Source organism: Rhinopithecus roxellana, chromosome 4, assembly GCF_007565055.1.
Source record: "Rhinopithecus roxellana isolate Shanxi Qingling chromosome 4, ASM756505v1, whole genome shotgun sequence".
In the NCBI taxonomy this organism is placed as follows: Eukaryota; Metazoa; Chordata; class Mammalia; order Primates; family Cercopithecidae; genus Rhinopithecus; species Rhinopithecus roxellana.
In genome coordinates this window covers 36,875,934-36,891,938 of record NC_044552.1, presented here as the reverse complement: position 1 = coordinate 36,891,938, position 16,005 = coordinate 36,875,934, and the positions used below count along the sequence as shown (strand labels likewise).

At 52.0% G+C, this 16,005-nt stretch overlaps 1 protein-coding gene across 4 annotated transcripts; it reads left to right on the top strand.

Annotated features, from left to right (window-relative positions):
* Window positions 1–221: 221 nt before the first annotated feature.
* PEX6 (peroxisomal biogenesis factor 6) lies at window positions 222–15,919 on the top strand. 4 transcript variants are annotated; one of them, XM_010369685.2, is made up of 18 exons: window positions 222–1,212; window positions 4,464–4,627; window positions 5,421–5,504; window positions 9,543–9,645; window positions 9,729–9,862; window positions 10,613–10,724; window positions 11,100–11,308; window positions 12,354–12,549; window positions 13,038–13,114; window positions 13,231–13,363; window positions 13,441–13,646; window positions 13,780–13,841; window positions 14,095–14,203; window positions 14,517–14,633; window positions 14,730–14,807; window positions 14,953–15,092; window positions 15,456–15,633; window positions 15,721–15,919. In XM_010369685.2, exons 1-17 carry the CDS (start codon window positions 331–333, stop codon window positions 15,590–15,592), a joined length of 2,943 nt encoding a protein of 980 aa, XP_010367987.2. In that variant the 5' UTR covers window positions 222–330; the 3' UTR covers window positions 15,593–15,633; window positions 15,721–15,919. The 4 variants fall into 4 exon arrangements, with proteins under 4 accessions (XP_010367987.2, XP_030784365.1, XP_010367986.2 ...); XM_030928505.1 differs by having other exon boundaries at window positions 222–948; window positions 15,456–15,919; XM_010369684.2 differs by having other exon boundaries at window positions 15,456–15,919.
* Window positions 15,920–16,005: the final 86 nt, after the last annotated feature.

The following is a 16,005-nucleotide window of genomic DNA, read 5'->3' as shown; positions in this document are numbered from 1 at the left end:
GTTCATGCTACAGGGAAAGATAGTTAAGATAGTTACATTACTTCCGTAGAAGGCAAAGATAAATTCCTTAAGCACAGGTTCAAAGGGCGGATGCGTAAACGCTACGCAACAGCAGTGATGAACGTTACTGCCATCGAGGCACGACGCAGACCAATCCGTCTCGGGGCGCAGCTTACCCTCTCAGAACAAGCCTGCGGCACCCGACGCCCCTCCCCTTTTCCTCCGGCCTCCCCTGACGGAAGCGGAAGCGGCGCTCGCGCACACTAGTGGTCTAGCTCGCTGGCTCCGGAAGCCGCGCTCCTTCACCCTCCTCGTTGGTCTCCTGTCACTATGGCGTTGGCTGTCTTGCGGGTGCTGGAGCCCTTTCCGACCGAGACACCCCCGTTGGCAGTGCTGCTGCCGCCCGGGGGCCCGTGGCCGGCGGCGGGGCTGGGCCTAGTGCTGGCCCTGAGGCCTGCAGGGGAGAGCCCGGCAGGGCCGGCGCTGCTGGTGGCAGCCCTGGAGGGGCCGGGCGGGGGCACCGAAGAGCAGGGTCCCGGGCCCCCGCAGCTCCTTGTTAGCCGCGCGCTGCTGCGGCTCCTGGCACTGGGCTCCGGGGCCTGGGTGCGGGCGCGGCCGGTGCGGCGGCCCCCGGCGCTAGGCTGGGCACTGCTTGGCACCTCGCTGGGGCCTGGGCTCGGACCTCGAGTCGGGCCGCTGCTGGTGAGGCGCGGAGAGACCCTCCCAGTGCCCGGACCGCGGGTGCTGGAGACGCGGCCGGCGTTGCAAGGGCTGCTGGGCCCAGGGACTCGGCTGGCTGTGACTGAGCTCCGCGGGCGGGCCAGACTGTGCCCAGAGTCTGGGGACAGCAGTCGGCCCCCACCCCCGCCCGTGGTGTCCTCCTTTGCGGTTTCTGGCACAGTCCGGCGACTCCAGGGAGTTCTGGGAGGGACTGGAGATTCACTAGGGGTGAGCCGGAGCTGTCTCCGTGGCCTTGGCCTCTTCCAGGGCGAATGGGTGTGGGTGGCCCGGGCCGGAGAGTCATCGAACACTTCACGGCCGCATTTGGCCAGGGTGCAGGTCCTAGAACCTCGCTGGGACCTCTCTGATAGACTGGGACCCGGCTCTGGGCAGCTGGGAGAGCCCCTCGCTGACGGACTGGCGCTCGTCCCTGCCACTTTGGCTTTTAATCTTGGCTGTGACCCCCTGGAAGTGGGAGAGCTCAGAATTCAGGTAGGATAAAGGACTGAGGTCAAGAGTGCTTGCTCTGCCTTATACCCTCTTCTGTGTCTTAGGTAAATTGGAAGACTAAAGCCGTAGCATTTAGGACTCGTGCTCCATATTATCCCGGACTTTGAACATAATGTTTCTAGCTAGGCGCGGTGGCTCACGCTTGTAATCCCAGCACTTTGGAAGGCCGAGGCCAGCGGATCACTTGATGTCAGGAGTTCAAAACCAGCCTGACCAACATGGAGAAACCCGTCTCTATAAAAAATATGTAATTAGCCGGGCGTGGTGGCGCATGCGTCTAATCCCAGCTACTCAGGAGGCTGAGGCAGGAGAATCACTTGAACCCGGGAGGCGGAGGTTGCGGTGAGCCGAGATCGCGCCATTGCACTGCAGCCTGGGCAGTAAGAGTGAAACTCCGTCTCAAAAATAATAATAATAATGATAATAATGTTTCTTAGCCTCATTTATCTATTTTCTTTTTCTTTCTTTTCTTTTTTTTTTTTGAGATGGAGTCTTGCTCTGTCACCCAGGCTGGAGTGCAGTGACGGCGATCTCGGCTCACTGCAACCTCCGCTTTCCCGGTTCAAGCGATTCTCCTGCCTCAGCCTCCCGAGTAGCTGGGACTACTGGCTCGCGCCACGACGCTGGCTAATTTTTGTAAGTTTTAGTAGAGACGGGGTTTCACCGTATTGGTCAGGCTGGTCTGGAACTCCTGACCTCAGGTGATCCACTCAAAGTGTTGGGATTACAGGTGTGAGCCACTGCACCCGGCCTATTTATGCATTTTCTATAATCAAAATATCATAAGCCTCCATAATGTAGTGGGGCCTACGAAAGGCTTTTATTCATTCAAGTGAAAGGTCAGGTTTGGGTGTGGTGGTGCATGCCTGTAATCCCAGCTACTTGGGAGGCTGAGGCAGGAGAATTGTTTGAACCTGGGAGGTGGAGGTTGCAGTGAGCCCAGATCACACCACTGCACTCCAGCCTGGACGACAGCGAAAATTCTGTGTCAAAAGAAAAAAGAAAAGTGAGGTTTCAGGTGTGTATGTTAATCTACTCAATCTAATTAGTTTATCCAATTGCTACAATGTATTGGGTATTGTGCTTTATGATATGGAAGATGATGTCTCTGTGCTTTTGCTCATGCTTATCCTTGACTTCAAATTGTTTCCTATTATTCTAGCCTCATCTGTTAAAATCCTACCCTCCTTTCCCTCAAGAGCCATCTAAAGATGACACCTTTGTCACAAAGCCTTTCATGATCTCACAGTCACAAATTTAGCACTTCCTCCTATAGCATTTTCTATCTTTTTTATGGCATTTATTTTATTCTATCTTGTTATGATTACATAATCTGTCTAATCCCCAATTATATATTGTAAATACCTTGAAGGAAAGGAGTCTTTATTATCTTTGGTGCCTGGTATTTAATTTTAATATTGTATTAAATACATCCAAGGGAAGTTTCTGGTTTCTGCCTTTACTTCAAGAAGAAAGCTGTAGAACAGATAATAGTTGTTCCATTTCCATAGGTTACTGAGTAAAGAGGCACCAGTTCACCATAACAGACATAAAAGTGACAAAAAAACAAACCTTCGTTGTGTGAAAAAAAAGAAGGCCAGGTGCGGTGGCTCATGCCTGTTATCCTAGCACTTTGGGAGGCTGAGCCAAGGCAGATCACTTGAGGTCAGGAGTTCCAGACCAGCCTGGCCAACATGGTGAAACCTTGTCTCTACTAAAAATACAAAAATCAGCCCAGTATGGTGGTGCACACCAGTAAACCCAACTACTGGGGAGGCTGAAACAGGAGAATTGCTTGAACCTGGGAGGTGGAGGTTGCAGTGAACCCAGATCACACCACTGCACTCCAGCCTGGTTGACAGAGCAAGACTCTGTCTCAAAAAAAGAAAAAATGAAAGTTGAGTTTGGGGGACAAATATAGTAGTGTTCAATTAAGGACCTAGATATATGGTTTAGATGGTGCTGTCCAATATGGAAGCCACCAGCCACTTTGTGGCTTTTTAAATTTAAATTAGCTAAAACTAAATAAAGTAAGCCAGGCCAACATGGCGAAACCCCATCTCTATTTAAAAAAATACAAAAATCCCAGCACTTTGGGAGGCCGAGGCGGGTAGATCACAAGGTCAGGAGATCGAGACCATCCTGGCTAACACAGTGAAATCCTGTCTCTACTAAAAATCCAAAAAAAAAATTTAACCAAGTGTGGTGGCACATGCCTGTAGTCCCAGCTACTCGGGAGGCTGAGGCAGGAGAATCCTTTGAACCCGGGAGGTGGAGGTTGCAGTGAGCCGAGATCATGCCACTGCACTCTAACCTGGATGACAAGCGAGACTCCGTTTCAAAAAAAAAAAAAAAAACCACAAAATTTAGCCCGGCATGGTGGCATAAACGCCTATAGTCCCAGCTACTAAGGAGGCTGAGGCACAAGGAGAATCATTTGAACCCAGGAGGCAGAGGTTGCAGTGAGCTGTGACTGTGCCACTACACTTCATCGTGGGCAACAAAGCAAGACTAAGTCTCAAAAAAAAAAAAAAAGAAAACTAAAATCCAGGTTTTTAGTTGCTTTAGCTACATTTCTTTGTTTTTGTTTGTTTGTTTTGTTTTGTTTTATCTTTTTAGCCACATTTCAAGTGCTCAATAGCACATGCAGATATAGACCATTCCATTGTAGAGAGTTCTACTGGGCAATACTAGAGCAGCCAGTTAATACTATGGGATGTCAGGTAGAGATATAAGATACATGTGAAAGGGAGTGGATGTAGGTTTCCTCCTGAATGGAGGAAAAACTGCTGGAGTACTCAAGAGTAGAGCTCATTGAACCAACCAACCACTGAACCAACCCTTTCAGCTTTTCCCACAGCCTGAATTCAGAGGTTCCCCACTAATGACCACTTAATGTTAATCCCAGTGGGTGCCTGGTGTCACTCATAGGTCTTGTGGGAATAAATGTCTTTACCATTTCACAGGCTCTGGGCCAAGTTAAAGGTGTCACAGAAAGGTTATCTTTACCGAGAAAATTTTTTGGAGCCAGAGTGGGGATAGGAGGTGACATTCTCTTCCTGGTACCCATTAGAGGGAGAGGTTTTCAGGTCTGCTACCTCTGGCGCCACCTTCCACAAGCCTTGTGGTTATGGGAAAGACAGGATGGAAATAGACATGTTGACTGCTAAGAGACAGGTTAGAGTCTGCCGCCTTAGGAGAAGGTTATAACGTGGCGGTTATTTCTCTAATAGAGGTACTTGGAAGGCGCCATCGCCCCTGAAGACAAAGGAAGCTGCTCATTGCTGCCTGGGCCTCCATTTGCCAGAGAGTTACACATCGAAATTGTGTCTTCTCCCCACTACAGCACTAATGGAAATTATGATGGTGTTCTTTACCGGCACTTTCAGATACCCAGGTTAGCTACCTAACTTTTTAAGGAGGATAGCATCTCACCCTCATCACATTCCTCCTATCCCATGCCTTAGAATCAGGTACCCCAGAGGCCCTGGTTAAAAGAAGCCACATTTGTGGCCGAGCACTGTGGCTTACGCCTGTAATCCTGGCACTTTGGGAGGCCAAGGCGGTCGGATCATGAGGTCAGGAGACTGAGACCATCCTAGCTAACATGGTGAAACCCCGTCTCTACTAAAAATACAAAACTAAAATTAGCGGGGCATGGTGGCGGGCGCCTGTAGTCCCAGCTACTCAGGAGGCTGAGGCAGGAGAATGGCGTGAACCCGGGAGGCAGAGCTTGCAGTGAGCTGAGATTGCGCCACTGCACTCTAGCCTGGGTAACAGAGTGAGACTCCATCTCAAAAAAAAAAGAAGCCACATTTTAGACAGATTGTGGTAGGTGCCTCTTGGTATATTAGGGAGACCACAGAAGAGAAATGTGAACCATGAGGTTAATTTCTGAACCATGAGGTTAATTTGGACATTCCAGACAGAGACACTTTTGATCAAAGAGGGCTCCAAAAGAGCCAGGATCCTGCTCTGCCTCTCATCTGTCTCTGATCCCCCTTTCTAGTCTCTCCAACATTTCCCCTAGCTCATCCTAAGTCTGACTTTTTCCTTGGAGAACTGCGTGGGATCTCTGGGTGGGCAGTAGATTCAAGAAGTAGTCTGCATGTTGGGGGGTGGGCATGTGGTAATGAACACATGCTCATTACTCCCATTGTGACCTGACTAGGGCCACTGCTGTGTTGCAGGGTAGTCCAGGAAGGGGATGTTCTGTGTGTGCCAACAATTGGGCAAGTAGAGATCCTGGAAGGAAGTCCAGAGAAACTGCCCAGGTATGCAGCTGCCTTCTGTCCTATAGCTGGGATTTGTAACCTGGTTGCATGGATTCTACAATCCCTTCCCTGCAAATCATATGTAATTTGTGCCCAAGAGGATTTTGTTGTCATGTACTGTGTGTATGTGTGTGTGTGTGTAACAGGATCTTGCTCTGTCACCCAGGCTGGAGTTTAGTGGTACAAACACAGCTCACTGCAGCCTCTACCTCCATGGCTCAAGTCATCCTCCCACCTCAGCACTGCCCCTGCCATAGTAGCTGGGACTACAGGTTCGCGTCATCACGACCAGCTATTGGTTTTTGTATTTTTAGTAGAGATAGGGTTTCGCCACGTTGCCCAGGCTGGTCTCGCACTCTTGAGCTCAAGTGATCTGCCTGCCCTGGCCTCCCAAAGTGCTGAGATTACAGTTGTGCGCAACTCACCCCCAGCCTGTGTACATTTTTTTGGAGAGAAAATTCACCAGTCCTTCAGTTCCCAAACAAGTGTATGACTGAAGAAAGGTTAAGAACCGGTCAGGCATGGTGGTGCATACTTGTAATCCCAGCTACTCGGGAAGCTGGGCAATATAGCTAGACACTGTCTCAAAAAACAAGCAAACAAAAAGAACCCTCACTGCTGGCTTTGGGAGGTGTTTATCCTCAAACTGACTGGTGGCCCTATGTAAAGCAAAGCACTAAGAAGAGTTTAGGCCAGGCGTGGTGGCTCACACCTGTAATCCCAGCACTTTGGGATGCTGAGGTGGGCAGATCACTTGAGGTCAGGAGTTCAAGACCAGCCTGGCCAACATGGTGAAACCCTGTCTCTACTAAAAATACAAAAATTAGCTGGGTGTAATGGTGAACATCTGTAATCCCAGCTACTCAGGAGGCTGAGGCAGGAGAATCACTTGAACCTGGGAGGCAGAGGTTGCAGTGAGCCCAGATCGGGTCACTGAACTCCAGCCTGGGTAACACAGCAAGACCATCTCAAAAAATAAATAGGTAAAAATTTTAAATTTTTATTTATTTATTTTTTTCTTTTAAAGAAGAGTTTAATGGCCTAGACCAAGACGGGATTCCTTCCTTTCCATTCTCAGCCTTGGTGTTGTTTGGACCAAGACTTGGGCCATACCATCCATATCTCAACATAAGGATATACAGGCTCTGATTTCTGCCTTAACTATGGAGTGTGCACAAGCTACTTCTCAATCCTATCTCTGAAAACGGGAAAGAGGGATTTCTATTGTTTTTGAGAGGGCTACCCTTTCCTATCAACAGAGAATGAGAAATAGAGCATAACCGAGCCAAGAACCCAAAATAAGGAATCCAGCTTTTCTCCTCCTGTTGACTCTGACCACAGAGGTTCCATGTAAAATGTTGAGGCAAAGAATTGAGACACTGCTTTAGCCTTATGCATAGGGAGGAAAATGTATAGCCCTGTATCCCAGCATTCCCTGTATTCTGAACTCATTTCCTGTAGCAATTTACTAGAAGGAGAGCACAACTGATAGATGCACTAACCCATGCATAACAGCCTTCATGTCCAAGGTCTGTGGCATAGCCAGCCTGGGTCCTCTGCCAGGAGAGAGAGTCCTTGTCTGGAGTGCCTGATTCATCCCTGGTCAATATCCAGTGCTTGGTTCTGGCCACTGCTCAGTACCCCCAATCTCAGGGTGGTGGTGCCCCGTGTAACCCCATTTAGGGTTTACCTCTTCAAGGTTTTCCAGATTAAGTACACAACGAGTCTGGTGGAAAATGCCAGGCTGGCACTTAGCAGTCACTTCCCACCTCTATCTCCTGTCTTAAATTTAGCAAACGTCTTTGAGCTAGCTTTCAGTAGGAAAACTACAGAATGCCCACTCTTTGTACTTTCAAAGGAAAATAGGCACTAGAACCTCATGAGACAGGCTGGCAATCCAGTTCTCTATTGTCTCAACTCTGTAGAACCCTGCTTTCCTCCTGAGTGCTGAGCACATAGTTCTTTCCCCGCCGAGGAAAGCAAGGTTGGAGTGAGTGGCCCAATGGGTCCAAGGACAGATACAGGTGAGCATTTTAAGCTGCACTGGGCTTGAGAAGGGAAGCCCTGCAGAAGTTCCTGTGAGCCCTGCAAAGGAATTCCACTGTTGGTGGTGTAGCCTCTCCATCCTGTCCCTGGTGCTCCACTTCCCCAAACCAGGCTGCATGGGAGCCAGCTCCACTATCACCTATCTGGCTGGCTGGAGCACAGCCCAGTGTTCCTTAGCAGTGTCCACATAGGTTCCAGAGCTCTAGCCTTTCTATTCACTGAGGTGGTCCAACCACCCTCCATTGAAGAAGGTAGTGTCTCCCTACGCCACAGTGCTGTCCCCCATCTCATTCCTATGCAGGGCTTCCATGGTGAGTCATATACACTATGACTCAGCTGTTGAACTTGATCGAGATCCTAGGTTAGAGGCCCACTGTCATCTATTTATAATTAATTATAGGCAGATTCAGGCTTCCTGATGTTCTAGGTTTACTATAGTACTTAGAAGAGTTTCATAATACGAACCTGGTATGCTTCCCCCTCTACCTTGCTGTACTCTCACACCCCTTTGCTGCTAGAGAGAGCAGCTTGGAGACTGTGGGACAGTGTGAGCAGAGGAATTTGCAGCCTGATTGGATCTTAAAGAGGACTAGGTTATAGCCTGGCTCTGTCGTTGCCTTGCTGCCCGAGGATTAAAGAGGGAAGTAGTTCATCATTTCTTTATCTGGAAAATTGGGTTAGTAACTGTTCCTGCTACCCATCCTCTTCCCTGTTAGTAGGCTGAATAACCCTAACTCACTATGATACTCGCCAACGACTGCACAGCCCTGGTTTTGCATCAGAATTGCTGGGGAAGCTTTCAAAAAATACAGGTGCCTAAGCCCCACCCCAGATCTCTTGGAGCAGAATCAGGGTGAGGCTGGAGCCTGTGCTTTTTTTCTTCACAAAGGAAGGAGAAAGGTTAATTTTAAAAACAGATAAAATTCACACACCGTAATACCATACTTTTAAAGTATATAATTCAGGCCGGGCGCGGTGGCTAAAGCCTGTAATCCCAGTACTTTGGGAGCCCGAGACGGGCGGATCACGAGGTCAGGAGATGGAGACCATCCTGGCTAACACAGTGAAACCCCGTCTCTACTAAAAAAAAAAAAAAAAATACAAAAAACTAGCCAGGCGAGGTGGCGGGCACCTGTAGTCCCAACTACTTGGGAGGCTGAGGCAGGAGAATGGCGCAAACCCGGGAGGCAGAGCTTGCAGTGAGCCGAGATCCGGCCACTGCCCTCCAGCCTGGGCGACAGAGCGAGACTCCGTCTCAAAAAAGAGAAAATAAATAAATAAAGTATATAATTCAGTTGTTTAATTCATAAGGTTGTAAAACCAACAAACATCACTGTTTAATTCCAGAACATTTTCAACACCTTAAAAAGAAACTCTGCACCCATTACCAGTCATTCCCTATAGCTTCCCTCCTAGCCAATGGCAACTGCTGTTCTACTGAATGGAATCACATAATATGTGAGAAATGTTTAGTTTTTAAAGTTACACAGATAATTCTAATGTGCAGCCAGAATACAGAACCGTTATTCATCAGATGGCATTATTAAGGACTCTACCTGCAATGAGATTTTGTGGATTATTGAATAAGAGCCAAGGGACCCTTCCCCCTGGGGTTTTTGGGGCCTGGGTGGCTGTGTGTTTGAGGGGGAGACTGAAGCCAGTGGAAATAATCAGATGATCCACTGCTTAGTGCAGCAGCAGCTTCTCCCATTGGTGTGGGTGGGTAGGCCACATGCCTGGAGAAACACACCCCCTCAGAGCTCTCATGGCTGTCATGGGGGATGCAGAGGGACAGGCATAGCTCTTGCCCTCATCGTGTGTGTGGTCTGTCAGGAAGACGAGAAAGTCCATCGGCATTCCTTTTCCCCACTATGACTCAGGACACGCACTTGTGGTGCTCTTGTTTGTCCTCCGTGATTGAGAAACCTTGTCCTTGAGGAGGGGACGTTTTTGGACTCTGTGTCTGGGGTTCATTGGGCCTTTTTCCTGCAGGTGGCGGGAAATGTTTTTTAAAGTGAAGAAAACAGCTGGGGAAGCTCCAGATGGGCCAGCCAGCGCCTACTTGGCCGACACAACCCATACCTCCTTGTACATGGTGAGGCCCCAGGGATGGGTGTAGACCAGCACAGGGGGTAGAAACAATTTTTAGAAACGAAAGCTTTTTCCTGCCTTTCACAGGTGGGTTCTACCCTGAGCCCTGTTCCATGGCTCCCTTCAGAGAAATCCACTCTCCGGAGCAGTTTGTCTCCTCCAGGCTTGGAGGCCTTGGTGTCTGAACTCTGTGCTGTCCTGAAGCCTCGCCTCCAGCCAGGGTGAGTGAGGTCATCACCTCAGGGTGTGAGAAAAGCCTGGCTAGAACATCCCTGGAGGAGCAGCAGCCAAATGGGTAGTTCCTAATGAACTGGACAGAGTGGGATTGGGAGGACCTTCCTCAAACCAGTATGTCCAGACCAGGCCACCAGCCCACTCCTTTCTGTAAGCCAATTCCCACGCTCCTTTCCTGGGATAACCTCTGTCCTCCAGGACTGGCTCTGGAGGAAGAATCTCCAGCAGGGGCATCTGTTTCTGAAACTGCCCTTCCCCTTGGGGAGCTCACTAGCAATCCTGGACTTTACTGCCCTGGCCCTGAAGGACACAACTCCCCATACCAGTGGCCCAGGCGTGGACGCAGACCCCCCCCCCCCGCCATTGCCTGAAGGACACAACTGCCCATACCAGTGACCCAGGTGTGGACGCAGACACCCCCCCCGCCCCGCTGCCAATGCCACCACAATGCCTCTCAATACCGTTCAGACCAGTCATAACAGTTTTATTGGCACAGCAATGCCAAAGGGAATTAATTCGTCTTTGGCTGTTGGATATGCTGGATGCCCCAGCCAGAGCACCATAGGTGGTGTGGGAGACGCAGCCTCACTAATGGCGACAGCCCTGGCCTGGGGTAGGGGAGGCTCAAGGAGAGAAAAACAGGGTATCTGCTTTATAGATTCAAGGGACCCTGTGTTACTGGGGACTCTAAAGTTTGGGCAAAATGAAGGAGATGAATGTCTGTTCTCTGGTTGCAGGGGTGCCCTGCTGACAGGAACTAGCAGTGTCCTTCTACGGGGCCCCCCAGGCTGTGGGAAGACCACAGTAGTTGCTGCTGCCTGTAGTCAACTTGGGCTCCATTTACTGAAGGTGAGGGTCTCTGGAGTGTAGAATCCCAACTACTTCCCCTCCCTAGCTCATGTTCTCCTTCTCTGCTGCTTCCTCTCCCCTCCCTCCTCTGTCTACTCACAGACCCTAACACTTCAGCCCAGTGGGTCAGGCATAGTCCCATGATGCTCAGCTACGGAGAGGTACTTTCAAGAAGGAGGGGGTTGCAAGATATTGGTGGACAGTCCAGGGAATAGGATAGGGTAAAAAAGAGGTAGGACTTGGCCAGGGTATCTTCCCCATCCCTGCCCTCCAGAGAAAAAGATGGCCAACATCTTCCGACTCCTCCTCCCCTTATTCTCCTGCCCTTGTCATGCCTGCCCCTTGCTCGCAGACCCATTGGGATCCCCTCCCCAGGTGCCCTGCTCCAGCCTCTGCGCAGACAGTAGTGGGGCTGTGGAGACAAAACTGCAGGCCATCTTCTCCCGGGCCCGCCACTGCCGGCCTGCAGTGCTGTTGCTCACAGCCGTGGACCTTCTGGGCCGGGACCGCGATGGGTTGGGTGAGGATGCCCGTGTGGTGGCTGCGCTGCGTCACCTCCTCCTTGATGAGGACCCCCTCAACAGGTATTTATACAGAGCTGGACCTGTCAAAACGAGGAGGCCGGCCAGACGTGGTGGCTCACGCCTGTAATCCCAGCACTTTGGGAGGCCAAGGTGGGTGGATCACCTGAGGTCAGAAGTTCGAGACCAACCTGGCCAACATGATGAAACCCTGTCTCTACTAAAAACACAAAAATTAAGTCGGGTGCGGTGGCTCACGCCTGTAATCCCAGCACTTTGGGAGGCCAGGGCAGGCGGATCACGAGGTCAGGAGATCAAGACCAACCTGGCTAACATGGTGAAACCCCATCTCTACTAAAAATACAAAAAAAGAAAAAAAAATTAGCCAGGCGTAGTGGCAGGCGCCTATAGTCCCAGCTACTGGGAGGCTGAGGCAGGAGAATGGCGTGAACCCAGGAGGCGGAGCTTGCAGTGAGCCGAGATCGCGCCACTGCGCTTCAGCCTGGACAACAGAGTGAGACTCCTTCACACGCACACACAAAAAATACAAAAATTAGCAGGGCGTGGTGGCAGGCGCCTATAATCCAAACTACTTGGGAGACTGAGGCAGGGGAATCGCTTGAGCCCAGGAGGCGGAGGTTGCAGTGAGCCAAAATCGCACCATTGCACTCCAGCCTGGGCGACAAGAGCAAGACTCAGTCTTTAAAAAAAAAAAAAAGAAAAAAAACGGGGATGGGTGGAGCAGCCCTCCTACTTTTCAGCCTTTCATTCCTCCCTTCTCTTACCCCTCAGTGACTTCTCAGTCATCTCCCACCCATTTGGCTGCCCTCTAGACAGCCCTGAGCTCAGTGTCTTAGAGGGATCCAGAGGGAGGAGTCTGTGGTCTAGCATTTATTGGGGAACACTTGGTTAAAGAAAAAGCCTCTGCCCTCAATGTGATGGGGAAACACAGTTCCCCCATCTAGGAACTGGGGTAGGTGCTCATCTCCCTACCCCATCCTAGCACCCACCTTACTTCCCTGCCCTTCTGTGCTGACTTTGGGACAAGGCAGTCCACAGGAGCTGTCAACCACATTCTTACCCTCAGTCCCCACTCCTCTGTCTGCAGTTGCCCTCCCCTCATGGTTGTGGCCACCACAAGCCGGGCCCAAGACTTGCCTGCTGATGTGCAGACAGCATTTCCTCATGAGCTGGAGGTGCCTGCTCTATCAGAAGGGCAGCGGCTCAGCATCCTGCGGGCCCTCACTGCCCACCTTCCCCTGGGCCAGGAGGTGAACTTGGCACAGCTAGCAAGGCGGTGTGCAGTGAGTATCAAGGCAGAGTACTGGCCCTCCCTAGGAGGTCCCTGGCTTTTGTTACAAGAACTCAGTCCTGTTGCCTTTTGAGTGAGAGTAGAAAACCCAGGCTGGGCGCCGTGGCTCACGCCTGTAATCCTAGCACTTTGGGAGGCCGAGGTGGGCAGCTCACCTGAGGTTGGGAGTTCGAGACCAGCCTGGCCAACATGGAGAAACCCCGTCTCTACTAAAAATACAAAATTAGCCAGGAGTGGTGGCGCATGCCTATAATCCCAGCTACTCGGGAGACTGAGACGGGAGAATCGCTTGAACCCAGGTGGAGGCTGCGGTGAGCCGAGATCTCGCCATGCACTCCAGCCTGAGCAACAAGAGCAAAACTCCATCTCAAAAAAAAACCTAAGGCATCAACAGAGGGCCTCTGCTCCAACTGGGGGATGGTCCCTGAAGGTTCCTACCTACTGTGCCCTGCTCATGTGTCCTTTCCTGTGGTTCCCTAGGGCTTTGTGGTAGGGGATCTCTATGCTCTTCTGACCCACAGCAGCCGGGCAGCCTGCACCAGGATCAAGAACTTAGGGTAAGAGGAGTTGGGCACAGGAAAGGCGGAAAGAGGAAATGGATGTAGATGGGTGGGTGGTGAGGAAGGGAATGGGTGTTGATGGGGAGGAGGCCTCCCTGTGTTCTTCTTTGCAGTTTGGCAGGTGGCTTGACTGAGGAGGATGAGGGGGAGCTGTGTGCTGCTGGCTTTCCCCTCCTGGCTGAGGACTTTGGGCAGGCACTGGAGCTACAACAGACAGCTCACTCCCAGGCTGTTGGAGCCCCCAAGGTGGAGAACAAGTCCCTGGAGGTGGGACAGGAGCCCCTCCAAAAGCATATCCCAACCACGCACTTTCCATCTCCTAGATCCCCTCAGTGTCCTGGCATGATGTAGGTGGGCTGCAGGAGGTGAAGAAGGAGATCCTGGAGACCATTCAGCTCCCCCTGGAGCACCCTGAGCTACTGAGCCTGGGCCTGAGACGCTCAGGCCTTCTGCTCCATGGGCCCCCTGGCACCGGCAAGACCCTCCTGGCCAAGGCAGTAGCCACTGAGTGCAGCCTTACCTTCCTCAGGTGGCCAGGGGGCCTGGAAGGGCTGGCGGGTGGATCAGGGGCTACAGCATGCTGGGGAGCAGGAGGGGCTGCCTGAGAGGTCAGTTGTGTGTATGTGCATCTGACGGGTCTCACCTTACATCCTCTCACTCAGCGTGAAGGGGCCAGAGCTCATTAACATGTATGTGGGCCAAAGTGAGGAGAATGTGCGGGAAGGTGAGTGAGCAGGGAGGGGCAGGGCTTCCCATGCTTCCCAAATCCTGATGGCCCCCAAGCCACCCCCACTGCCAGGCTACTCATGATCATTCCTAGTCCTCCTTTCCACAAGTCAGGTTCCTGCCCAGCTGGGTGTAGTACCTGGGGTGCCAGTGCTATATTATCAGACCCCAGTTTCCCTCCCTGCTCTCACCTAACTTCAACCCCCTGCAAGTCGAGCTTCGCCCTCCTATGGGCCCCAATCTCTCTTCAGTGTTTGCCAGGGCCAGGGCTGCAGCTCCATGCATTATCTTCTTTGATGAACTGGATTCTTTGGCCCCAAGCCGGGGGCGAAGTGGAGATTCTGGAGGAGTGATGGACAGGTGGGGGTCTGAGTGGGAATGGAGGCTGGGGGGTCCAGGGTGGGAAGGATATAAGAAAGCTCACAGCAGTCTTCAAGAGTCCAGAGATAGAAGTTCCTGCTGTTTCAGTTCTGAGATAATATAACGGAAGCTGAAAGGGGCCATGAAATTGGGCAGGGGCCACTGAGGAGAATGGGGGCCTACCTGGAGGGGTACACTGGGCACAGCTGAGTGGAGGGCCCTGATGAGACTGCCTGTAAGGAGAGGTACCACAGGCAGGGGCAGAGTCTAAGGGGGACACCAAGGACTCTTGCCCTTGCTCCCTTCTCTCCAGGGTGGTGTCTCAGCTCCTTGCCGAGCTGGATGGGCTGCACAGCACTCAGGATGTGTTTGTGATTGGAGCCACCAACAGACCAGATCTCCTGGACCCTGCCCTTCTGCGGCCTGGCAGGTGGTCCCCTTATACTGCTTACCTCCACCCTCATTCTGTGCCTCCACCCCTCATGGCTGGGCTCCCTGAAACTTATACCTGCCTGTCTCCCTAAAGATTTGACAAGCTGGTGTTTGTGGGGGCAAACGAGGACCGAGCCTCCCAGCTACGCGTTCTGAGTGCCATCACACGCAAGTATGCCCTGTTAAAAGAAGACTGCAAAGGGCTTGTGCATTGGGATCCTTAGGGGATGCATGCAACATGCAGAATGAGCTGGTCAGCACTGGCTTTTGAGGGAGGAGGTGATGCCAACTCTGTTTCTTCCCATATCCCACAACAGATTCAAGCTAGAGCCATCTGTGAGCCTGGTAAACGTGCTAGATTGCTGCCCTCCCCAGCTGACAGGCGCGGACCTCTACTCTCTCTGCTCTGATGCCATGACAGCTGCCCTCAAACGCAGGGTTCATGACCTGGAGGAAGGTGAGCCACTTGCCGGCCTGAGAGGTCAACCAGAAAGCCAGTGGGGAGCTGGGTGCACCTGAGTCCCAGCTACTTGAGAAGCTGAGGTGGGAGGATCGCTTGAGCCCAGGAGTTTGAGGCCAGCCTGGGCAACACAGAGAGACCTCATCTCAAAAAAAAAAAAAAAAAAAATGTTTAAGGAAAAGAAAACGAGTGGGAGACAAACCTAGTCCTGGATTTCAGAGGGAAGACCATTGACATCTAGGAGACCCTGAGCAGGAAGGCACCATCCCAGCGCTCTCCTCTGCCTGGGCATAGACCACAGCCTCTGTTCCCCAGCCGGGATGGGGAATCTGGCCTCACCTCCCACCTTGTCATGTCCAGGGCTGGAGCCAGGGAGCTCAGCACTGATGCTCACCATGGAGGACCTGCTGCAGGCTGCTGCCCGGCTGCAACCATCAGTCAGTGAGCAGGAGCTGCTCCGGTACAAGCGCATCCAGCACAAGTTTGCTGCCTGCTAGGAGCCCCCCAGGGTCTGGGACCCCGCTCAGCATGGCTGCAGGTACCTCAATAGCCCACAGAGAGATCTGGGAGGGAAGGGCTCCTCCTCAGGCTACTGCCAACCCACCTGGAGGCCACCTCCCTCCAGGAGATCCCAGGGTGCAAAGTGGCATTGGGACAGCAGCAAGAGCTCGAGAGACATCTCCTGCCTACTTGCCCCTCCTTCCAGGCCGGCTTTAAGAGGAAGGCCCATCTGCTCAGGAGGAGGGCCAGGGCCTTGGGTTCTGGGAATTGGGCCCTGAGAGGGCTAGTTCTGTGGCTGAAAATAAAACGTGTCCCTCCCCCTACTGGTGTTGTGGCATGAAAGGTTGGAATGGGAAAGAGCAGGGTTGTGGGAGGAGTAAGCCCTGGGGGAGGGCAGGGCGGGGGGTGG

What these genes read in the sequence shown, in the direction of transcription:
- PEX6 (XM_010369685.2), top strand. Translation starts at nt 331, where the DNA reads ATGGCGTTGGCTGTCTTGCGGGTGCTGGAGCCCTTTCCGACCGAGACA. An exon ending in AAGCCTCGCCTCCAGCCAGG is followed by an intron (nt 9,863 to 10,612) that starts GTGAGTGAGGTC and finishes CTCTGGTTGCAG; the next exon opens with GGGTGCCCTGCTGACAGGAA. An exon ending in GGTTCATGACCTGGAGGAAG is followed by an intron (nt 15,093 to 15,455) that starts GTGAGCCACTTG and finishes TGTCATGTCCAG; the next exon opens with GGCTGGAGCCAGGGAGCTCA.